At 38.4% G+C, this 24,838-nt stretch overlaps 1 protein-coding gene across 1 annotated transcript; it reads left to right on the plus strand.

The window, feature by feature from the left end:
* Window positions 1–38: 38 nt before the first annotated feature.
* On the plus strand, window positions 39–23,562 carry rabl3 (RAB, member of RAS oncogene family-like 3). Its single transcript, XM_043700989.2, has 8 exons — window positions 39–222; window positions 6,916–7,007; window positions 9,670–9,799; window positions 12,695–12,809; window positions 13,768–13,918; window positions 14,965–15,036; window positions 18,493–18,531; window positions 21,465–23,562. The coding sequence occupies exons 1-8, from the start codon at window positions 177–179 to the stop codon at window positions 21,531–21,533; spliced, it is 714 nt and encodes a 237-aa protein (XP_043556924.1). The 5' UTR covers window positions 39–176; the 3' UTR covers window positions 21,534–23,562.
* Window positions 23,563–24,838: the final 1,276 nt, after the last annotated feature.

The following is a 24,838-nucleotide window of genomic DNA, read 5'->3' on the forward strand; positions in this document are numbered from 1 at the left end:
GTTGTGGGCCGAGGTCAGTCGGTGATTGGCTCCGGGTGGAGCTCCGTCGTCAGGTTCAGGTGGCGGCTGGCGAAAGCTGACCGATTACCTTCTGCTCCAGAGATACCCAAGCGAGTATTTAGTTAAAGTTTTTAACGGTAACCTGAGGGTTGGTCTAGGTTGAACGTGTTTGTGCGATGGCGTCCTTGGAGCGGGTGAAGGTGTTGGTGTTGGGGGATTCAGGTAAAGGTTTACACTCCATTAACTCTCTAACAGTGGCCTGGATCTGGACTCAACGTGGCACATTCTCAAACAAAGCAATAAACATGTTTAATGAAAACAAAAAGTGCTGGAGAAACTCCGATCTGGCAGCAACTGTGGAGAGAGAAATGTCTCCAGTGTGACTCAAAATGCTTTCCTTATTCCTTAATCAAAGATTCCTCGCTCCTGGGTGACAGGCCCTGAGCTGTTTCTGGATTAGTGGTGCTGGAAGAGCACAGCAGTTCAGGCAGCATCCGAGGAGCAGTAAAATCGACATTTCGGGCAAAAGCTCTTCATCAGGAATACATGTCCAATCTGTCTCCCGCAGTTTTGCTTCCACCCCTCCCCCTCACTCCCAAAACAAACAGATTTCCCTAGTCCTAAATTTCCACTTCCTACCACCCATCACTTCTGCATGAAAAGCATTATCCTCTGCTATATCCGTCACCTCTGATGAGATGCTTCTACCAAAAACATCTTTGTTTCCCCTCTTTTGTCAGCATTCTGCAGCATTCACTCTGAACACTCTTAACGGCCCCTTTAGCATGTAATTGCAGATGTAACATTAATTCCTTTACCTCTTCCTTCCTCACTATCGAAGTCCTGAAACACACTTTCCCACTGGAACAGTGATTTATTTGTACTTGCTTTGAACCTGTTTACTGTAATGACTTTTCACATTGCTGTCTCCTTTACAATTGTAAGACCAAGAGTGGACCAGGTAACTTTTTAAAACGCCTCCATCTTTTCAACAAGAATGGTCCTACCATTCTGGTTGCTTGTTTTTCAATGCAGTACTGCCCCCTCAAGCTAAAATTTCTGTCCTAGATTTGCTGCAGTGTTCCGGTAAGACTTAACACAAGTTGAAGGAATAGCACTATATTTTCCACTTGAGCACTTTGGAGCCTTCAGGACTCAACATTGAATTCAACAGTTTCAGACCATGAACTTTACCTTCCGTTTTGATTTACCACTCCCAAGTCTGCTCTGGCATGGATTTACTCTAAGTAGATCTGACCTGTTTTCTGCTATTAACCTTCCACCATCAATACGTACTGTTCATCTATAAATTTTCTCTACTATTAGCAGTCCCTTTGTCTTTTACCCTGGGGCACCTTTACTATTTATTCCACTGGCTCTTCCTTGCTCCTTTTTTCTGCAGCATACCACCTGACTCTTTTCCAGTTTCCTTCAATTCTGAAGCAATACATTGGACTCAAAATGTTAACTCTTCCTCTGTTCACACATGCTGGCAGACCAGCTAAGATTCTCCAATATTTTCTGTTTTATTATCTAATCTCTAATGTCAAAAGCACTCTTAATAAAGTGTGGTGTTTCCAGTTATCAAGAATGACTCTTATGTTATCGATATATCAGAACTGCTTGTTAAACCCTTGGTACCATTGCTAGAATATTGATATTGTGAATGATATCTCATTTACAAGTCTTTCAAATATATCTTAGGAGCCATGCTCTCTCACTTTGTTTTAGAAATAGAATTGACTCTTCAATAAATGCAATTTCATTTTTAAATGAATTTCTGATCTTCATGATCCACAAAGATTGACCATATCCTTTTCTGTGTTTGAGATCTTCTACATTAGGTTCAACTCTAATGACACTAGCTCTATAACCTGACCTATTTTCTGCAATTCTATGTCCGATATGGAAATATTTAAATCTAATGAATATACACATTAGGAGTAGGCCATACATCTTTCACTGCTGTGGTTCTGTTCGCCGAGCTGGAAGTTTTTGTTGCAAACGTTTCGTCCCCTGTCTAGGTGACATCCTCAGTGCTTGGGAGCCTCCTGTGAAGCGCTTCTGTGGTGTTTCCTCCGGCATTTATAGTGGCCTGTCCCTGCCGCTTCCGGTTGTCAGTTTCAGCTGTCCGCTGTAGTGGCCGGTATATTGAGTCAAGTCAAGTCAAGAAGGCACAGCAGGTCGGGTAGCATCCGAGGAGCAGGAAAATCAACACTTTGGGCAAAAGCCCTTCATCAGGAATGTTCATCTTTCGAGCATTCTCTAATTTGCTTAAATTACATACTTGTACTGCACAGTCAGTTAAGAATTGTTGTACAATGTTTCAAATTGCTTAAATGGGTTATGCAATGGAAGCGGATTTTTATTTGATTAACTTAATCTGGAACCAAAGAGAAAATAATTGCATTTATGTACCTCCTGACATCCCAAAACATTTACAACATGTGGCATTCTGAACTGTGATCAGTGCTATAATGTAAGAGAAGCTGAGTTTAATTTGTTTACAACTGGATAATCTAATAGTAAGGATTTACGAATTCTTGAACACCATGGAAGTTGATAAATCTTGAGGTATTCTGAAACAACAGTAAAATCCAGTATCTCTCACCAATGTAGTGTTCTATGGTATTCAAATTCAGTACCTTTTCAACAAACTAAAATAACTAAACCCTGATATCCGTCTTGGCCAAATCCTGGCACACGCATCGTGAATAGAAAATCAAAGATTCAAGTCCAACTTCAAAAACTTGAGTAGAAAACCTTAGACGAGATTGTGGTATTGATAGAACTTTAGACTTTCAATTGAAACCTTCACGCTTCTCTACTGCTGTACATCAATATAGGAAAATCCACTGTTGAAAAAAGAATTAGGAGCTTCTCCTTGTGCTGTGGCCAAAAATTATTGCTCAATCAATATCATTCATTCATGTGTGCTCAGCCAGTAGGCAGGTGTATGGTTCAGTGTCTCCTATTGGTTCATTTTGAGCTGATTTCTTGGTAGTTTTTGTAAGTGATTGTCTCTGCCTCCTGAGACAGTTCCCACCTCTACTTCAGCCAAAAAGAAAATCAAATTGTGCTGTTGACACTGTCCAGAACAACATGCTATACCTGGTCCACTGAGATAACCAGTCCTCTTAAACGCCACCAAAAATGTTATTTGTCCATTATAATGTTTGAGAGCCCTTGCTTTGATGTAATTGAGGAGAAACATGAGCACAATAACTACATTCCAGTTTTAGAACAGTGAGATTTTGGAGCTAATGTAATCTGACATCCTTCCCTGATCTGGCCTACATGTGGCAACACAGTGATGGGTGGGAGATGCTGTGGGAATCCTCAAAAGCAAGACCAGACCCCTATGAAGTCTTATGGCATCAGGTCAAACATGGGAAAGAAACCTCCTGCCAATTAAACCTTTCCCCGCCAATCTAAGTCTTTCATGTGGTAGGCATAAGCATAGACTTCTGAAGGAGGATTGCTGGACCTGAAACATTGACACTGCGTTCTCTCCACAGATGCTACCTGATGGTGTTGAGTTTCTCAAGCAATTTCTGTTTTTGCTTCAGATTTCCATCATCTACATTTTTTTGTTTTAATATTTGCACTTCGCGTGCCTGTCAACAAGAGTGATTCAGCAGCACCATTACAAAGTGATCTGGTTAAATCCTAGAGGATATAACTGCAAAACTAGGTCTGCAGCTGGTGGTGAGGGAAAAGCTTACTTGACCTCATCTGCACTAAATTACCTGTCACAGATGTATTTTCCATGGCAGTCTTGGTACGAGCAACTAATACACAGTCCTAAAGAAGACAGAAGTCTTTTACGTTGACAATACCTTTTGTTTAATACTGGCACGTTAAGTGGGATGGATTTTGAACAGATTTCGCAACACAAAACAGGGCAACCAATTGAGTTATCAGCTCAAAGTTTGTGAGAAGATATGTAGCTCGGGTGCTCGTTGCTGTGGTTCTGTTCGCCAAGCTGGAAGTTTTTGTTGCAAACGTTTCGTCCCCTGTCTTGGTGACATCCTCAGTGCTTGGGAGCCTCCTGTGAAGCGCTTCTGTGGTGTTTCCTCCGGCATTTATAGTGGCCTGTCCCTGCCGCTTCCGGTTGTCAGTTTCAGCTGTCCGCTGTAGTGGCCGGTATATTGGGTCCAGGTCTATGTGTTTGTTGATGGAGTTTGTGGATGAGTGCTAAGCTTCTAGGAATTCCCTGGCTGTTCTTTGTTTCGCTTGCCCTATAATGGTAGTGTTGTCCCAGTCAAATTCATGTTGCTTGTCGTCTGCGTGTGTGGCTACTAGGGATCGCTGGTCGTGTCGTTTCGTGGCTAGTTGATGTTCATGGATGCGGATTGTTAGCTGTCTTCCTGTTTTGTGCAGTCCTTGCATGGGATTTTGTACACTACGTTAGTTTTGCTCATGCTGGGTATCGGGTCCTTAGTTTTGGTGAGTTGTTGTCTGAGAGTGGCAGTTGGTTTATGTGCTGTTATAAGTCCTAGTGGTCGCAGTAGTCTGGCTGTCATTTCAGAGATGTTCTTGACGTATGGTAGTGTGGCTAGTCCTTTGGGTTGCGGCATGTCCTCGTTCTGTTGTCTCTCCCTTAGGCATCTGTTGATGAAATTGCGAGGATATCCGTTCTTTGCGAATACCTTGTATAGGTGTTCCTCTTCCTCTTTTTGCAGTTCTGGTGTGCTGCAGTGTGTTGTGGCCCTTTTGAACAGTGTCTTGATGCAACTTCGTTTGTGTGTATTGGGGTGGTTGCTTTCATAGTTCAGGACTTGGTCTGTGTGTGTGGCTTTCCTGTGTACCTCAGTGGTGAATTCTCCGTTCGGTGTTCTCTGTACCCTCACGTCTAGGAATGGGAGTTGGTTGTCCTTTTCTTCCTCTCTCGTGAATCTGATTCCTGTGAGTGTGGAGTTGTTGATCCGGTGTGTATTCTCTATTTCCATGTTTTTAATGATTACAAAGGTGTCATCAACGTATCTGACCCAGAGTTTGGGTTGAATTTGTGGTAGGACTGTTTGTTCTAACCTTTGCATTACTGCTTCTGCTATGAGTCCCGAGACCAGTGAGCCCATGGGTGTTCCGTTGATTTGTTCGTATATCTGGTTGTTGAATGTGAGTTATCAGCATTAGGGCTGTATGCAACTCCACAATCTGTGGCGAAGTGGCCTAGAATATCCCCCCCCTCTACCATTATTGTCAAGCTAAGAGGGGTCAATCCTGCTTCAATAAATAATGGAAGATAACGTGCAAGGAACAGCTTCAAGTATACCTAAAAGTGAGACTTCAACCCTGGTGAAGTTATAGAACTACTTATGTGCCAAACAGCATAAGCAACGTGCAATAACAGAGCTTTGCAAACTCACAATCAATAGATCTGATCTAAGCTCTGCAGCCCTCCCACATCAAGCTTTAAATGTTAGTAAACAATTAAGCACCTAACGAGATGGGGTTTTGGGTGGGGGAACTCCAGAAACATACCCGTTCTATGACTGGTGGGGTAGCAAGATCAGTGGGCGGCACGGTGGCACAGTGGTTAGCACTGCTGCCTCACAGCGCCAGAGACCCGGGTTCAATTCCCGACTCAGGCGACTGACTGTGTGGAGTTTGCACATTCTCCCCGTGTCTGCGTGGGTTTCCTCCGGGTGCTCCGGTTTCCTCCCACAGTCCAAAAGATGTGCGGGTCAGGTGAATTGGCCATGCTAAATTGCCCATAGTGTTAGGTTAAAGGGGTAAATGTAGGGGTATGGGTGGGTTGCGCTTCGGCGGGTCGGTGTGGACTTGTTGGGCCGAAGGGCCTGTTTCCACACTGTAAGTAATCTAATCTAATCTAATCAACACTTGGATCTGATCTGTGCACCATCCAGTACAATAATTTTGAATGTAATATTTCCAAATGTGATGAGACAGCTAGATGGAATGTGACAGGATACAAAGAGGTGCAAAATTAATTTCAACATTAAATGAGTGGGCAAGCTATGTCCAATTGAATATAGTGCAGGAAAATGTGAAGTTATTCATTTTTGTGGGAAAAGTAGAAATGCAGAATATTTTTAAATGGCAAGAGATTGGAGAGTGCTGATATCTGAAGGGACCAGGGTGTTCTTATTCTCAAGACATTGAAAGTAAACATGCAGGTGAAGCAAACAATAAGGAGCGTTGATTGCTTTTTCTAAAAGACGATAAAGGATATTTTTTCATTATTCAAGGAATTTGATGTCACTGGCTGGGCCAGCAATTATTGCCCGTGTCTTGTTGCCCTTGAGAAAGTGGTAGTGAATTGCCTTCTGAACTACTGCAGTCCTTGTGTATAGGTACCTCCATAATGCCACTGGGGAGTAAATTCCAGGATCAGCGATATATTTCCACGTCAGGATGGTGAGTGGCATAGAGATGGTGGTGGTGTTCCCATTGGTTTAGTTGGCTCGACATCTGGTTTGCGACACCAACAGCACAGGTTTAATTCCCATACTGGCTGAGGTCACCATGAAAATCTCATCTTCTCAACCTCCCCTGAAGCATGGTGTCACCAGGTTAAACTCACCACGAGTCATCCATCTGTAAAGAAGAGAGCACCCTATGATCCATTAGGACAATGTTGACTTTATCTTTCCCTGTCTATCTGCTGTTCTAGTCTTTCTAGATGGTTGTGGTCATAAACCTGGAATGTGCTGTCTAAGAATCCTTGGTTAATTACCCCTATTTTAAAGAAATAAAACTGTATTCGTAATTGTTTTATTTGGAGATAGTGTCTATTCTACACCTTTAACTGCATTTGTCAGTAAAAGTTTTCAATTGATTGAAGTGTGGGTAGAGTATTACCTAGCACTATTGTTAAATACAACTCTGACCGCCATAGACTGAACTATTTGACTTCTGATTTCAGTTTTAACTCTGTTAATTTTTCAGGAGTTGGAAAGTCATCTCTTGTACATTTATTGTGCCACAACCAGGTGTTGGGAAATCCATCATGGACAGTTGGATGCTCAGTTGATGTGAGGGTACGTGTGAGAGAGGACAGAGTTTGCTCATAAATTTGAAAGTTGATTTTTTTTTTAAGTAAGTTATTGGTTCACAGGCTTAACTCTTTTTAAGAAAGAAAGCTGCCTTGATTCACATGTCCTGGATGTAGCTGTGCATTCTCACTGACTGATTGCATAAGACGAGGCAGTGGCCTAGTGGACTATTAAACTAGAGACTCAGATAATGTTTAAATCCTGCCATGCCAGTTGGTAGAATTTGAATTTGAGTTTGTTTTAAAACATCTGGAATTAAGTGTAATGATGACCATGAATCCATTATCGGAAAAACCTATCTGGTTCACTAATGTCCTTTTAAGGAAGGAAACTGCCATCCTTAGGTTGACTCACAACTGAGCAAAAGATGCTGCAGATTAGAGTGGTGCAGGAAAAATAAGGTCAAGCAGCATCCGAGGAGCAGAAAAATCGACTTTTCTGTCAGGAGCCAGACCCCTGGGCAATAAATGCTGGCCTGACCAGAGATCCTCTCATCCTGTGAATAAAGAGAGAAAGAAAACATTTATAGTGGGAATGTTCTTGGCTCAGGTTTCATTTGCCGACTTGGAGTAAAAGTGTGGATAAATGTTGGAAATATTCCCTAACATGACTAATTCTCAGTTTGCATTCAGAAATTAGATTGTTTAGAGGGCAGTAAGCGTAAGTGAAGGGTTTTGTTTGCTGTCAAGGTCTAACAAATCTTACTCACATAAAACAGCTTACATATAATTATCTAGAAAACAATAGAAGAAAAGCTAGACTTGAGATACAAAACTAGTTTAGAAAGATAAAGAAGCACATTCTTCTAAAAATAATTGAAACAATGAAATGTGGCATATGCAGAATGTATACATACCTGAATACTACAGAGAGAAATACCTTTTAAACTAGTTAATGTTTGAGTAGCAGTTTGTTGAACTTGGAAGCATCTCAATACAAAAGCTAGCATTCAGCAAGGAATTACTTGGAGAAAAGGACTAAAAGAACAAAGAAAGCGAGCTGTTACAAATTCAAAGTTTTCTAATGTTTTGTTGTAATGTTTTGGGGCTGTCTTTAACTTAGGGTAAATTGGAGGAATGAAAGAGGCCATGTAACTTGTTCTGAACTCCGCTAACGAGAAGCCTGATGGCTTATTTGTTAAAGATTAAATGAGGGACTAGGTTGTTTTACTAGGAAGAAGATACAATGACCTGACCTGAGCTCCTCAACTGTTTTGCTGAAGGCAGATAGATTTTTGGTCTTTAAGATACATGGAAACAGGGGTATTGTTTCGAATGTCAGGTGTCATAGGTGATTATACTTTAAATTATCTATTTAATTCCAAGATCAAATAGAGTTGAGGTCCATAAGATAGTTACTTAGCATGTCTACTTCGACACAAGATCCATATGATTCACTTTCCCATGAAGATGGACTTCAGAGGATTAGATTAGATCCCCTACAGTATGGAAACAGGCTCTTCGGCTCAACAGGTCCACACCGACCCTCCGAAGAGTAACCCACCCAGACCCAATTCCCCCATCCTATATTTGCCCCTGATTAATGCACCTAACACAGTGGGCAATTTAGCATAGCTGATTCACCTTTGGATTGTGGGAGGAAACTGGAGCACCCAGAGGAAACCCACGCAGACACGGGGAGAATGTGCAAACTCCATACAGATAGTCTCCCGAGGCTTGAATCGAACCGGGGTGCCTGGCGCTGTGAAGTAGCAATGCTAACCACTGAGCCACATGCTGCCTCCTGAGAGGGGAAGAGTCCTTTGGAAGCCATTGTAGGATTGGGTGGCAGATTCTCCCTAAGTATCACTCAACCCCTCAAAGTAGGTCAGTCTGCAAAGATCCAAGAAAGAGAAAAGAGAGGCAGCATGTTGTTATTGTTCACCGCACAAAATGCAGAAGGTGCTCATGTTCAAATTGAGAAGACCACGCTCATGACTGCTTAAACAAAGTTGTAAGGTTTGCTTAGCTTTGGCTAAAGGGAGGGATCTCCAGGGAAACCCATATTTTGAAAGTCAGTTGCAGAATTAGAAGTGAAGACAGACTTTTTGTATGCTACTCTTTGATTTATCAACAAAAATTTGTTGAAAGCCCATTTGTACAATATTAACTTCACTTGCTTTATTTATCCTCTCTGTTATCTTCACAAGGATACTAATTTAGTCAGTCAGACATATCTTGTCCTTTATGATGGAGCTCCTTCATTAATCCATGCTTGTTCAGGTGGAATTAACTTAATCCTGAATACTTTTAAAGTTTCCCTACCATCAATTGTTAATCTGGCCCATAATAGCCAAGTTTGTTCTTCTCCCCTATTTTGAATAAGTGTATGTAACATTTGCAATCCTCCGATCCTTTGCCAGCTCTGTATTTAAGGACAGATGTTTGTCAAATTTTTCAAAATCTACTAAGATTTTTGTATAATTATTTTACTGTCATTTTTTAAGAATTGTTTCCTCAGAATGGTGACGGAATATCAAATGTTACTGTACCTGGACTGTATCATGTTTTCATGGAATATTCATTAAAAAGTATTTTGTGGTTATGAAGCTCGTTATATTAGCTGATTTTAGTGAATTCTTTTCAGATCTAGAAATTGGTGACTTTTATGGAGTTTGTATACATTTTATTCTCTTTCTTTAACTCAGGTTCATGATTATAAAGAAGGCACTCCAGCTGAGAAAACCTATTACATTGAACTTTGGGATGTTGGTGGATCTGTGGGCAATGCCAGCAGTATTAAAAGCACTAGAGCTGTGTTTTACAATTCTGTGAATGGTATGGAAGCAACTTTTGCTTTTTGTACTTTTGTCTGTAATTATGTGTAACCTCAATCCTCTATTAATCTGCATTATGTTGCATAAACTGTTTGTCTTAAAATTATAGAATATTCATCAAAGAAACAATATTGTCCATCAAATCCTTGATGTTATCTTTAACTGAAAATGTTTAAATTAATATGTGGATTCTGCTGGATCAATTGTATTTTAGACCAAAAGTTTTCATCAATACCAGATGGAAACTCCAATTTGTTACATTTCAGTCCTATTGTACAAATCCTTTAGTGATGCAATAATTTTGTTATTTTGAAATTGGCTATAAATGGACCTTTACTATATATTTTAGAGTCAAATCTGTTTTAGATGTTGGTTCAAATTAGGAATGCTTTCTTTTGTCCTGAAATATGTTATGAACCATTCAGTTATAGCAATGTTTTGAAATATTTTCATCTAACTCCAACCTTGCCCTTTTTTATTGTTATGAAGTTGAAGGCATGTACTGTACCTGTGAGAGTGTGAAAGCTGGCAAGCATCTGTCATACGACTAACTAGCAGTCACAGAGTATGCTGGATAATTGAAAGATGTAATATTTCGCTGTAACCTAGATACCTCAGTTGTTTTCACAGCAGTTTGAATTTAACCAATCAGTTAAATTATGCCCCAAGATACTAAAACCCAGTTGAATTTGAGTTTTACTGTTTTGACAACGTCGAGCGAATGAGATAATTTGATATTTGGGTATAACAACAGCAGGCATTTTGGACAGTTAGCTAGAAAGAGCATCAATTGCCATTGAAAGACTGCTATTCACCACACTCTGTCAAAGGTACCTTTCTCATATGAAACATCTTTGCAGCAAAAGACCGAAGACAACCCAGGGAGATCTATAAACAGAGGAAGATTGACACCAGAGACGACAGCCACTGTCTGGTTTTGAAACCTGCTGTCTGGTTTTGAAAACTAAGTTGCTGTAAATTTTAATAGGGGTTTTATTGGATTAGGATCTTGTTATAGAGTGGGAGGTGGATAATAAACCTTTAAGAGAAAGGACACTTAGAGTTGTAAATACTTGTTAATTAATGTTCACTTTTAGAGTTAAAGAATAAATTGATATTTTTTGTTAAATAGTCATACTTTAACAGATTACAAGGTGAGGTGTGTTTTTCAGTGTGTTTGGTTTAATTAGCAGAAGGGTTTACTGCCATGTTGTAAAATTATATATCAAAGATTACCTTTTTTTTTAGAGATTTAAAGTGAAAGAATGACAGCTATTTCCCACAGGTTTTTTTCTGATTAAGCCAACTGATTTAAGGCTTTCCTTAGGTTTTCAAAATGTTTTTGCATCTGTGTAACTTTTGATTTGCTGTTACTGTAATTAACCTCAACTTTCCCTGGGGGCAGCTTAGCAATTAAACAATGTGATGTCAAAAGAACAGAACAGCTTACACATGTTGTACAATGCACAATGTATTACCTTGTATGCTCTTGAAACAGTACATTTTCCAACAGTGTCAATTCCACAGGAATTCTAGTCAAATTATTAATGTTCTCTCCAAATCTATTTACATTTGAATTTTTTTTGAAATTCAGTTTCACTGCATTCCTGTTATTCAATTGATGTTTTTTGACAAAAAAATGATTTGTTTGGAATGTGTAAGTATTCCCTAATAGAGCACTAATTGTTGCACTGTACTCACCATGAGTATATATGATTATTACATATGAAGGGCTGTATGAAGTTTTGTAATAAAATTATGTGGAAAAGGTTTTGAAAAACTTTATACTGCCAACAAACAACTGAATTAGGTGTTTTTGACACAACTTTAAAAACACTGACAACTTAGTGCAATTAATGGCATTTTCATTTCTAAGGCAGCAGGCTGAGAGCTTGAGCCCCTCTCCAGTATCAGGAAATACAACCTTGACTGACAATCACTGAGTACCTTGTTCTCAAAGCCACAGAATTTTTGCATTAGATATTAAGATCAAAGAATAATACAGTGCAGGAACCAGCTGTTCAGCCCTCCAAGCCTGCGCTGACCCATTGTGTCCTTCCATAGTAAAACTGTCTTCACTTACAGGATCCATATCCCTCAATTCCCTTCCTATTTGTGTATTCTTCCAAGAGCTTCTTGAATGCTGCTATTGTCTGCTTCTCCCAGCATCTCTGGCAGCATGTCCTAGGCACTCACCATCCTTAAATCTTCAGTAATCTATTTAGTCAGCAATGGCAATGCAAAGATGTTTAATACCAGGTCAGACTGGCAACAGCTTTAAATGATTTGGAATTTGATGTTCACCCCATTTGGCATTGTAAAGGTAGTGATGAGGTTGCTTTTTATCTGGCATACCTTCAATTCAGTGCTGTTAGGAAAGAAATTCCAGGTTTTTGGCCCAGTGACATTGAAGGAACCAAGTCAGGATGATGTTTGGCTTGAAGCACTTACTTGTCATGGTATGCCCATGCATCTGCTAGTAAAGGTTGTCAGTTTGTAAATGCTATCTTAAAAAAACTTGGCAGTTTGCTGAATTGGTTCTTTATATGGTACACGCAGCCTCCAACTATTATTTAAGGAGGTAGATAAGGTGTCGAACAAGCAGGCTGCTTTGTCCTTAGTGCTGTTGAGCTTGAGTATTGTTGGATCCACACATATCCAGGCTGGTGAAGAGTACACCATCACAATCCTGATCTCTTCCTTATAGATGGTAGACAGGCTTTTGGAATTTTTTTTTGTATTTACTTTTCTGTTGCAATATTGGTGAGATCTACATGGGTTCATATAATAAAGTCCCATCCCTCGGTATATTTATTGTAATTGGAAGATTGGACCAGTCCAAGGTTTTGTCCACCTTCTTATGATTTTGATGTTTTATCTTTTTTGGTTTTTGTAGGTGTAATATTAGTGCACGACTGTACAAACAAAAAGTCATCCCAAAATCTCTACAGATGGTCATTAGAAGCTTTAAATAAGGATTCCTCTCCTACTGGAGTTATAGTGACGAATGGGTAGGTTGCTATTTCTGTTATAACCTCTCTCTGTTCTTCAAGCAAAATCAGTAGATCTACTGAAATAATTCTTTTTGATGACTTTAAGAGTTTAAGTGCACTGTTGAATTAAACTACAGCTTGATACGGAGTAACCTAATAAATCCTAGGTTGATCTTGTTTTGCATATGGATAATCACGATTACATTAGTTATTTTCAGGTCAGTTAGATTTGGGGGAATCTGGAATCTGTTTGAGGGGAGAGGTTGGGAAGGCAGAATGGAATTGAGGATATGGAATTAGGGAAAAAGGGAAGCATGAGTAGGAAGAGGAAACATGGAATGGAGAGAGGACAGTGCAGGGGTTAATAAGGGAATTTACATCCCTTGCCTAGGAAATCCTGTAAAAGGATGAGGATTGCCAATGATAAGAAAATTCAGACAACTGAGCAAAAGATGACAGAAGTGAATTCTGATCAGTGGAGCTATGGAGGTTGAGGCATGGAAACTATTTATTATTGCAAATACTAATGAGTGGATGGAAGAGACAAGATTGGAAGGTGATTTGTGTTGAAGGGGACATAAAGTGAGTAACCATTCCTGAAGAAGGGCTTATGCCCGAAACATCGATTCTCCTGCTCCTTGGATGCTGCCTGACCTGCTGCGCTTTTCCAGCAACACATTTTCAGCTCAACCATACACTACAGCCATACACTACAGAGGAAACTACAGCCAGTGCAGAGTGTTGGAAGAAGGGACTTGTCGTCAGCTGGCGAATTAAAATAAGAAGTGCAGTCATTGGATAGATAAAGTGCACTCAGTCATATATGAAAGTAAAGTTGAACCAGTGTGGGATGTGGGAAAAGCTGAATGTAATCCTTTCACAGTTTTTACTCAGCATCAAATTAGTTTTTTAATTTTGTAGTTTCAAGTTTACATGAGTCATATAGAAGTCAAAATTCAACCTTTTGTTTTCAAAGGGACTATGATCGTGAACAGTTTGCAGATAATCAGATTCCATTATTGGTCATTGGTACTAAGTTGGACCAAATTCATGAAACTAAAAGGAATGAAGTTTTGACAAGGACTGCATTCTTGGCAGAAGATTTCAATGCTGAAGAAATTAATCTGGTGTGTCCTTTTTATGCTTTTGATTCAGATGCTTATAGGAGTGAAGATAGAATCATGGAATACATTTTTATGTTTAACAAAATCATGTAATTATGATATAGTAACAGATGGGCTAGATTAAATTGGGTCTCTGACATTGTGTCCAAGAAAGCTGTAAATAGTTTGTTAGGTCTTCAGTTAAGAAATTGGAATGAGAGTGCTCTGATATGGTGTAAAGATTAGAGTTGCATTTGATTTCTTAATAATGGCTTTCATTACAGTAAATAATTTCAAATCTAAAATTTATAACACTAATAAAATAAAAATGCATTTCAAGGAAGTGTCATAGGCTCATACAGCACAGAAACAGACAGTTTGGTCCAACTGGTTCATGCCAAACATAATCCCAAACTAAACTAGTCCCACCTGCCTGCTCCTGGCCATCTATATATTTCCCAGCATTGTGTTTTGTATTCGGTACCCTGCTTGATTTTGTTTACTCTTCCTCTGACTGAGGCCAACTTTACAGACCTTGCTGTTGTCCCAGTTGAAATCAGCTAACCGTGGGCCTATGTCATTCAAGAAAACTCAGTATCACATGCTGGATTGCATCAGGACATTGTAGTTGTCAGCAATTTCATATAGAAATGTGTTTTTGCATCTGTTGAATTAATATACTATGATCAAAATAGTTTTTTTAAAAAGAAGTGGTAAAGAACTATAGCTACTCTCTAAGTGCTCCCGAAAAAAAAAATAGTGTTATTAAAGTGAGAATATAATGTAAACTAACTTGTATAAAGTTGGATAATTAATTGCTGGCAGAATCAGTGGAGACGAAGAGACAGAGTTAATGCTAAGGGTCTGTTAATCTTGCATGAGAAGCTTGATTAAAGGTCGCTGACTTGAAACATTATGGTTTCTCTCTCCACAGATGTTGCTAAGCCTGTGATATTTTACTTTGTTTTGTTTTTACTTTAAATTTCTAGCATCCAAAGTACTTTGGTTTTACTTAAATTATTACTGTTGGACTGCTGTTTTATTCATGTATTTCCTACTATTTGTTTTAGGATTGTACCAATCCACGGTATTTGGCTGCAGGTTCTTCTAATGCTGTGAAACTGAGCCGCTTTTTTGATAAAGTAGGTTTCTTTCCCAGTTTTTGCTGGAACTAATTTTATAATTCCTATGTAACGCATCAATGCTTGTTGAGCCGTTGTTATTTGCTGGACATTCCAATGAAATCATTCATATTCTTTAGGAAGTCTCAGCCCTAAGAACCACATTTTTTTCCTTCATGATGTACGTGCTGCTGTCAGAGTAAACATTTCTTAGCCATCCCTAGTTGCTCTTGAGAAGATGGTCACAAACTGCCTTGAACTACTGCAGACCATTTGGTGCTATGATGGTGGGGTTTCCAGGACTGATTCAGTGATATGGACAAATAGAGATATATTTCCAAGTCAAGATGGTGAGTGGCATGGAGGGGTACTTGCAGTGATGGTGTTCCCATGTATCTACTGCTCTTGTGCTTCTAGGTGGTAGTGGTTGTAAGTTTGGAAAGTGCTGTCAAAGGACTCTTTGTGAATTTCTGCAGTACATCTTGCAGTTAGCACATACCACTAGTACTAAGTGTCAATGATGGAGACAGTAAATGTGAATGTGGTACCTATCAATCAGGCTGTTTTGACCTGGATGGTGTCAAATTCTTGAGTATTGTTGAAGCTGCACACATCAGGTAACTGCAGAGTATTCCATCACACTCCTGACTTGTGCTTTGTAAATGATGAACAGGCTTTAGAAATTTATGAGGTGAGTTACTTGTTGTAAGATTGAAATAACCTTATGGGAGCTTCCCACATTGTGCAAACTATAATTGATAAGGTTCTAATTTATGGATGTGGAGCCACTGACCACAACCAAAGTCGAGCATGACTGCTAGCCATAGGTGCCAGGTGAGTCTGAAGTTGAACGAGAAAAATTTGCAAATGAAGTCTAGTACATAGCTCATATACTGACAGTGAAAGATCTTCACTCAAATTCCAAAACAGTGAGAGCTCTAGTAATGATGCTGCAACCAACAGATGTTATAGCACTGCGACAGTTTGTCTTAATCAGCTATTTACCAATACTCTTACCTAATTTGTCATCTGAGTGTGAACCATCATGCAAACTCACTGCCAGTAGTATTAGGACATAGAAGTTGTTTTCATTAATCTCAAACAATTAAAGGTGACTGTGCCAATCTTGAAATTCTATAATCTAAATGAAGAAGTCATCCTGCAATGTTGCGCCAGTGAGACAGGAGTAGAATTGTCCCAAAGCAGCAACAACTGGTTGCATTTGCTTAGAGGATGTTAACACAAACGGAATAATACTACGCTGTGCTACGCTAAGAGTGTCATTGTCTTTTGTTTGTGAACATTTTCATGAAAACCTGTTTGGGAGACAGAATGACAGTTAAGCCCAACCATAAGCTATTTCAAATCATTTTTCTCATGTTGCTACTGCCTGCAAAGTATCTGCAAAGAATACTACTCCTATTTCAGAAATATCATCTCGATGTTACATATAAGCAAAGGAAACAGTTGTACATTGCTGTGTTAATAAGATATGTTGCCAAGAGCAGCACTTCGTACGGAAAAAGCAAAGGATGCAGCCACACACTGTGAACTGTCCATTCGCCAAGTACGACTAGATATAATGATGAAATGGTGACCATCAGCATACTCCTGTGGTGATAGGAATATCATTGGGCATAAACCGATGACTGATAACTCAAAACGGTGTATAAAGGAATCCTAAGGAGTTGAAAGAAGACATTATAAAGTGCATCCATGCAAGCCACCAAGGAATTAAGTCAAGAAATGTACACTACTAGCCAAACATAAGCAATTAAATCCAGCACCATATCAGCCAGTGAACTGTATGCACTAAGTACCAAGCTAAACATAGTATAGAGCAGCTGATGCCATAGGACATCTCAGACAAATGATAGATGAAGCTGGAAGTCGATTTGTTTACTCTTACAGAGACTGATTATCTATGATCTCATACAGCTATTCTGACAACTGGGAGGTGGGCCACCTGACTTTAACAACCATTGGTAAGATTGTAGAATACCTGAAAGCATCTTTAGCTGCTGCAACATTCCTAACATTGTGATGAACAACAGTAGACCTCAGTTCACAAATGAAGAATTCAACCACTTCATAATGGGTTGGGAAATTCAACAGGATATTTCATCTCCACACCATCCCAAGTCAATGGAAAGGCAGTAATGAAACCACCAAATGAATCAAGGAAATTGAGCAAATCCAGCACAAATGTATACAAGGCAATCCTCAAGTCGAAAAACATAACTACTGAAAGCATGTAAGGTAATCCAGTATAAAGATTATTGTCACATAGCATCTCAATTGCTCTTTCAATAGCATTAAATCTACTGGAACCAGAATTAGTAGCAAATGTGAGTGACAAAATCAAGGTGAAACAGCAAAAAGCCAAATTTCATTTTGACAAAATCATGATCAGATTTGAGCATTAGGGAGCCAGTGTTCAAACCTTCAATGCTGTCAACAAGAGTCAGCTCTAGTGGCAGTTTGAGCCAGTGTAGAGTATTGCCACCACAGTTGTACTTGATGGAAGTGAATGACCAGGTATACTAGAAATTGCAGATACATATGCAAAACTTGAGCAGCTGTACCTTGAATGCAGGTGATCATTCAGGAACATATATTTGTCCTTGAGGTCCATATAACCCCATCAACAGGTAATGCAACAACAGATCCAATGGCAACAACATTCTGAAAGCTTTTTTGTTGTATGAGAACACTGTGCTTTGCTGGTAACTTGGATAACTATAAATGCAAATGATAATACATCCAAATGGTTTGTTATATGAAAAAGGTGGTGTTTGGGATAGATGCATATACTATACCAATGTACCTCCTGCCTTACAGTAGCCATGCGATCATGTGGTATGACTGGGAACATCTATCTTGCAGCCAGTTTCAATAAATACATAGTATGGGCGATGTGTCATTGGATTAACCATGCAGCAATTTCATTTAATTTTAGGTTTTCAGCTCGTGAAACAAATGATTTGATTAGGTTAAGATGGAAGTAAAATATTTTTCAAAAGTAAAAGTTTGATTTTTTAATAGCTGTATGAAATTCCTTTCATTACATTTATGGAAATGCCCCATTTTGTATTAAGAATCTGGATGTTAATCATTATGATAAGTGATCTGTTGTTAATCCTGTTTCTGAATTTCACTGCCGCAATGATGTAATGTTAAAATGAATATGCAAATTTGTAGGATTTGTTACAATTTGTAATTCTGCATCAAATCATTTGTGGTGTTCAATGCACTGTAATGAAAAATGTGTTTCTTTCTGGGAGAAACAATATCATGAGGATAAGTGTCTATATTAGTAATGAATAATTTAATCACACACTGCAAACAATTTTCTGAAGCTGTCACATAATGCTGCATCTCTTTTCTCAAGTGATTGAACAACATTATTGCCTCCATTTCATATTTCCATTTATCATAGTCATGTGTAATTTTAATTGCTGTGTTTCATATTTTCAGGTAATAGAAAGGAGATATTTTTCACGTGACGGTAACCAGGTTTGTACACCTTTTAAGGTTTATACTGTATTCTCTGCCAAGCCAGACTCTACCTGCTTTATTTTCTCCCCAGTATAGTGGTTCAGCCAAATAAGTAATTCTAGCAAATAAAATACAGGAATTTGAAAAACAATCAGTACCAACCCCAGGATCAAACCAATCTGCTCAGCATAGTCTTTCAGAGCAAACTTCAGCAGTGTACCTCAGTTTCTGAATAGCATCCAGTGCTAGGTCACGTTCTATGCTTTGGCATGCCCAGTCATGTATTTAACTACGTGCTAGAATATTGTTGATTAAGTGCATGATTCAGGTTTTGAGCATATAATCTACACTTACTTACATTTCAGTGCTTAATGAAGGTTGCACTCTTACAGTAACCTCTGTCAGTTAAGGTATGAATCCAAGTCTACCTGTTCAAGTGCATGAAAAGACACTGTGCCACTTTTCAAATAAAATCTATGTTTTAGGTATACTAGCTATCATCCATTTTTTTCAAGTAATTGGTCACTCTTCTCATTTGCCATTTGCAGAATCTTACATGCAGATTGGCAGCTGGTTTTATATACACCATAGTACTTGTCAAATAATTTACTTGTGAAGCACTTTTGAACCTCCTGATGAGGATAAGGTGCTATACAAATGCAGGTTCTGTCTACATTTCCTGATACTTTATCAGCTCTTCTGTAATTTACTTGATTAAAGTCAGTAAATAGTTTTGCCTGTGCCCAGCAGTAACTTGGGGAATCCTGCAATTTGTCAGTCCGTCTGGTTGGATATCAATGCAAGGCTGAAAAACAAAGAGCCAGAAAGCAATACTGTGCAAAGAAATTTTGAATCTAAACGAAAATAATTTATTTTAGGTTTTTCTTTGTTTTAAAGTCAACAATAGAGCACCATTCTTTCCCTGTCATTCTTACCTTCATCCCCCTCCCCCATCTCTCTCCCTACTTTCTAACCAATATGAAATTGTTTATTGGATGAAAATTCCTGAATCTTAAATTGCAACATTATAGAACTATAGTACATTACTGCTAGTGCGGCACTCACAGGTTAGATGCAAAGCAGACAGTCCTATGCCAGCTGTGCCCCAGCAATATTCCTAAACTCCTGTATCAGAATATTCTTTCTTGCAACACGTTATGATTTTTCTACTTTGTATAATAAGCTTATCTTAATATAATTAAGTTTTGCTGTAATCATGAGCAGTGTCCGAAAAGTGTGGCGCTGGAAAAGCACAACAGGTCAGACAGCATCCGAGGAGCAGGAGAATCAACGTTTCGGGCACAAGCCCTTGATCAAGAATGAAGGGCTTATGCCTGAAATGTCAATTCTCCTGCTCCTTGGATGCTGCCTGACCTGCTGTGTCTTTCCTGCACCACACTTTTCGACTCTGACTCTCCAGCATCTGCAGTCCTCACTTTCCTCTATGAGCAGCTCAACAATGCTTTTGTTGATCATTAACTTGATAAGAGTGGTAATCACATATGTTTAATCAACAGCTCAGGAAAGCTACAATTTCCTAAGTAAATTAGCCCTCCAACCTTCTCAGCAACTAAATCAATATATTACTTATGTATGTGATTGATTTGATCATAATAAAACAATTATTAACTTTCAACAATGGTGATTTGGTTTTTTTGTCCTATTTCTATGGCGTTTTCTGCATCTTGGCCCTTTTAATTCAGCAAAACGTTACTTACTTTATTACAAATGATTTTGCTTCTATCTGGTTAGGCAAATAATGTGTTTTATATATATACACCCAAGGACAGTATATATATATATATATATATATATATAATATGTAAAAAACACATTATTCGCCTGTCCAGATAGAAGCAGCTTTCAATTAAGTTCAATGAACCTTGCCAGTGGTTTCTATGCAGATTCCCTGAGCTCTGGCTTCCTTCCCAGTGAAGGAAGCCAGAGCTCAGGGAATCTGCATAGAAACCACTGGCAAGGTTCATTGAACTTAATTGAAAGCTGCTTCATGATTTGAGGAATTTGGCTTGAATTTAATTTGATTGATCACTCCTGTGAGCCAGCATATACTTTCACATGTCCAATAGCTTGCTGAATGTATCAAGATGCAAGTATTTATCAGGAAACCCTTGACATGTTGCTCTGTCTTACTGAATGCTGTACTGACTGCAGAAAATATTGAAGTACTTTATCAGATCAAAGGTTAAACTATGAAGGAAAGTGTGTTGAATATTAATTATGGATATAAGCAGGGCTCTATTTTATTTACTCTAATTACTGTGTTTTTCTTTTTGACATTTGTGCCTAGGAAATTTGCCTGTTTGCTGCCATAGTACTGTAGTGATAATCTTCCTTAGAAGCAGGAGAGTTCTGTTTGATGTCCTAGTCTACATCACAATCATAATCATTTAAACAAAGATGGGCATTATGGGAGCTTGTCGTATATAAATTGATGCTACGTTCTCTGCATCAGTGACTTCATGTAAAGTGCATCAAGATGTCCTGAGATCATTAAAGGCAGTGTTTTAATGCAGTTGATTTCTTCCCACTCATGCTTCCTACACCTTCCCTCAGTGGAAAAGCAGACAATACTCAAAAATCAGCCTTTGTGTTTCACTTCCCATCCTGCTGGTGTTCATGAAAATGTTTTGACTTTATCAGACAAGTTCAGCTCATTCTTGCACTGGTGTGGTTCACACTCGAACAGTGTCAGTGCCTCACCAGAGCTGAATTATTCAACTCAAAGTTACTTAAAGAGGAAAATCTTTCTTTGCCAATAGATAAGATTGCATGAAACAGAAGCCTCTGCATCACTGAATGTTTGTTTCTTCTTGGTCATGTCAGAGGAAGTTCAGTTTTAATGATTGAAATTGGCAACTGAATTTAAAGTGGACAGAAACCAGGAGAGTACTGCAATTGTAATTTGTTTTTTAAAAAATGTATTTTTTCAGATTCCTGGTTTTGCAGACAGAAAGCGATTTGGAACATCAGGCACATTGAAGACTCTTCATTACGATTGAGCAGAATTGTCAGTAATTTGCAAGTGTAACAGCAAATGCCTTCTGCTCAGCTCCTAACATCTCACACTGATTATATAGTTAAATATTTGGGGGAGAGAATTTTCTTTAAGGAATGGTTTACTACTTTTGCTTTTTATAAAAGGCAATGAAAATTAAGCAATATGAGGATAGTTGAAACATAAGTATGCTTTCATACATTTGTTGGCACAGAAATCAGGTCTTGCTGAAAGAAGGCATTTTTGAAGCTTTTTGTCATTGCCCTGGGACATCAATGCATTGACCAGAATCAAACTGCCTGATTTAAATTTAAACAAGGTTTGACAGTTAACTGTCAATCATCATCTAATGCGTGCATCTCCATGGCACAACCTCTACCAATCAGAGTCATTCATTTGCTAACCAATTGGTAGTTTCTGCTAATTCAGTATAATGTGTTATCCCCTTCCCCCCCCCCCCCCATACATTGGTGATCTTGTGAATATTCTGATGAGTGCAGGATGAAAAGCATTGACAAATGTTATGTTTTTCAGCAAAACTATCTTGCATTATTTGAATTCTTCATTACATTGCTGAAAAGGTGCATGTATCCCCTTCAATCTGTAAATTACACTTGTTCTTGAAATATTGTATGTTTTGATATGGTGAGAACACTTTAACAATCAAATGAACAGCAGTATGAAATTATATGCAGTATAAAGGTCGTATTCAAATTATTCAAGTTAAATTGAGCTCTGGAAGCTTTTATGAAGTTACACAAATGCGAAGAGCACAAAGTTAATTGTTCCGATCCTTTTCACATATAGCTACCTTCAGTTAAATTTGCAAAAATTAATGCGGTTATGGAAGTATCTGCCTGAACATGTTTCTGTATTTATCCAGAATTGTCTTGAGACCTCTTCAGTCATAATTCCCAGGGACCAGTGGCACTCAAAATACATGTTCCTCAGGTGTCTGTAGGCTGAAAAAAGGGGTAAACATTTATTAGAGATCTCTAATAAGCAACCAAAGCTTTTTAGAGTGGTGGATTCAATATTATTTGAAGCATGCTGTATGTAAACATGTGCACAAATATAGTTTTAAATCTTGCCTTGGGCAATAGACAATCAATTAATCAGCTAACTACCTTCTTAGACATGGAGCACAGCATCATCTGGAGTAATTGCTCTTCCTGAGTAACAATGTCTTCAATATTATGTTTACAAATTGTCAGTGATTAAATGGCCTGTAGGTTAGTATCTTTAGCCATTATTTAGCATTTTGAAAATTTCAAAAACAAAGGAAAAACCAATGAATTTCTTTGAACTTTGTAATTGTATATTTTCAGCTGCTTTTCCCAATTACTGTACCTCCATCATTGCCTAAAGGTATTTGGAGGATGGATATTATCCCAATCCCCATCAGAACTGAATTATTAGTATGGTACTATTGAAGGATCTTCTCCATGCTTGTCATTATTTCTTTCCCAAAACTGATTTTAACTATCTATTCCTGTGACTAAAACTGGTGGAGAAATATTTTGACAATAGAATTGTTATACTACACAAGGACTCCATCTGGCCTGTTGTGTCTCTGCAGGTTCTCCTTTACTTTGTTATATTAAACATCTTGTAGTGGCTGCTTAAGTATAGAAGTAATATTTGGATGCCTATGTTTTGAAGTTCGTACCAACAATTCAAAATTTAAGAGATCCTGTGTATTTGTTGTAATTGGATAAACTGATGGTGCAGTTTTTTTTGTTGACTATGTATGGTTTCTAAAGTTTTCCCTTTCTCTTACAAAATCAGGCATAAATATATATTGTAAATTTGTTTATAATACCTCTAGAAATCTCTTTGAATGCACACAATGTGGAATTGAGATTTATTCTATTTCTAAAGCTGGAGTATGATTTTTGAGTTATGGTTTATAGAAAAGAAAATTAAAACTTGATGCCTGTTTTCTAACAGCACATTGTAAGAAAATTATTTATTAACTATTGTTTGGTAATGCACGTTCTGGAGTTCTATAATTAAACTTCTTGAAAAGCTAAGTTGCTAACTTGAAATTTATATGGTTTTAAATCCGCAAAATATACTCATTTGAAACAAATCCGGTTCATTTCTCAAACAAATAGCTAGAGTGTTTGTGTGTATTTATACACTGGGGGATGAATCATTTTCCATTTCAGCTACCCAGTTATTAGTATCAAACATTCCTAGGTCAGCCAGCAGGACAAAGCAACTGCCATACAGCTTTGAATATACTTTAGGAATGATCAGATATTAATATGATGCTCCCCATGTTTCTCCTTCATGCCCTCGGCTTTACTTGTGACCAGACTGGAAAGTGAATTTTAATCATGTCTACGGTAACAGTTGAGAGAGCATTGCACAACAGAAGCATGAAATGACTGCTTTGTTCTTACAGCATTATATTTTTGTTGAACCTGGTATTCTCAGAGGAATGAGACCAAAGCAGCTGCAAAACACCAGTTCGTTGGTTTCTGAACCGACATTAAAATTAAACTTACTAACCTCAACTATGATCTAGATAAGTCATTTGTATTTTATTATTTCTAATATACTAGATGCAAACCAGTATTGATAAATTGATTAGCCACTTTTCTGAAATCTGATTTGACAGAAAGTGATAAACAATGAATGAAGACTACTGGAAGCTGATTTGGGCCATACTAATTTGGTCTGAGTTGAGAGTATGGTGCTGGAAAAGCACAGCATGTCAGGCAGCATCCGAGGAGCATGAGAATCGAGCATAAGCTCATAATCATTTCTGAACAGCTTATGCCTGAAACGTCAATTCTCCTCCTTGGATGCTGCCTGACCTGATGTGCTTTTCCAGCACCACACCCGACTCTCTGATCTCCAGCATCTGCAGTCCTCACTTTCTCCTAATTCCTCCAATCTTAAAAGGTTTGCATGCAACAGAAGCAGGTAATTCCCAAAGCAGTGTACAAACAGATCATAGTTAAATTTAGAGATGCCAATAATATATGAGAGAACTTCAAAATCACCTAAAAGACGAAGGTGGCTAGATATCATTTGGGGTAGATCTGCAAGGAAGCCCAGAGCTAAAGGGATAGGAAAGTGGGATTAGGCCACAGTCAGATCAGCCATAATCTTATCGAATGGTCAACCAGACTAAATGGGCTGAATGAAGTCCTCCTCTTCCGATTTCTTAATAAAAATCCTGATTTAAATAAGAGAGCTATTTCAACTACTGGGAAGGAAATAAAGAAAAAAAAGCTATTTAAAAACCTGAAGGCAATTTAATATCTAAGAATGATCTTGAAATAAACATCTTCAACC

This window comes from Chiloscyllium plagiosum, unplaced genomic scaffold, assembly GCF_037043375.1.
Source record: "Chiloscyllium plagiosum isolate Xiang-an unplaced genomic scaffold, Cpla_swu_hap1 HiC_scaffold_12, whole genome shotgun sequence".
NCBI lineage: Eukaryota > Metazoa > Chordata > Chondrichthyes > Orectolobiformes > Hemiscylliidae > Chiloscyllium > Chiloscyllium plagiosum.

What these genes read in the sequence shown, in the direction of transcription:
- rabl3 (XM_043700989.2), top strand. Translation starts at nt 177, where the DNA reads ATGGCGTCCTTGGAGCGGGTGAAGGTGTTGGTGTTGGGGGATTCAG. An exon ending in GTTGGTGTTGGGGGATTCAG is followed by an intron (nt 223 to 6,915) that starts GTAAAGGTTTAC and finishes TTAATTTTTCAG; the next exon opens with GAGTTGGAAAGTCATCTCTT. An exon ending in TTTCACGTGACGGTAACCAG is followed by an intron (nt 18,532 to 21,464) that starts GTTTGTACACCT and finishes GTATTTTTTCAG; the next exon opens with ATTCCTGGTTTTGCAGACAG.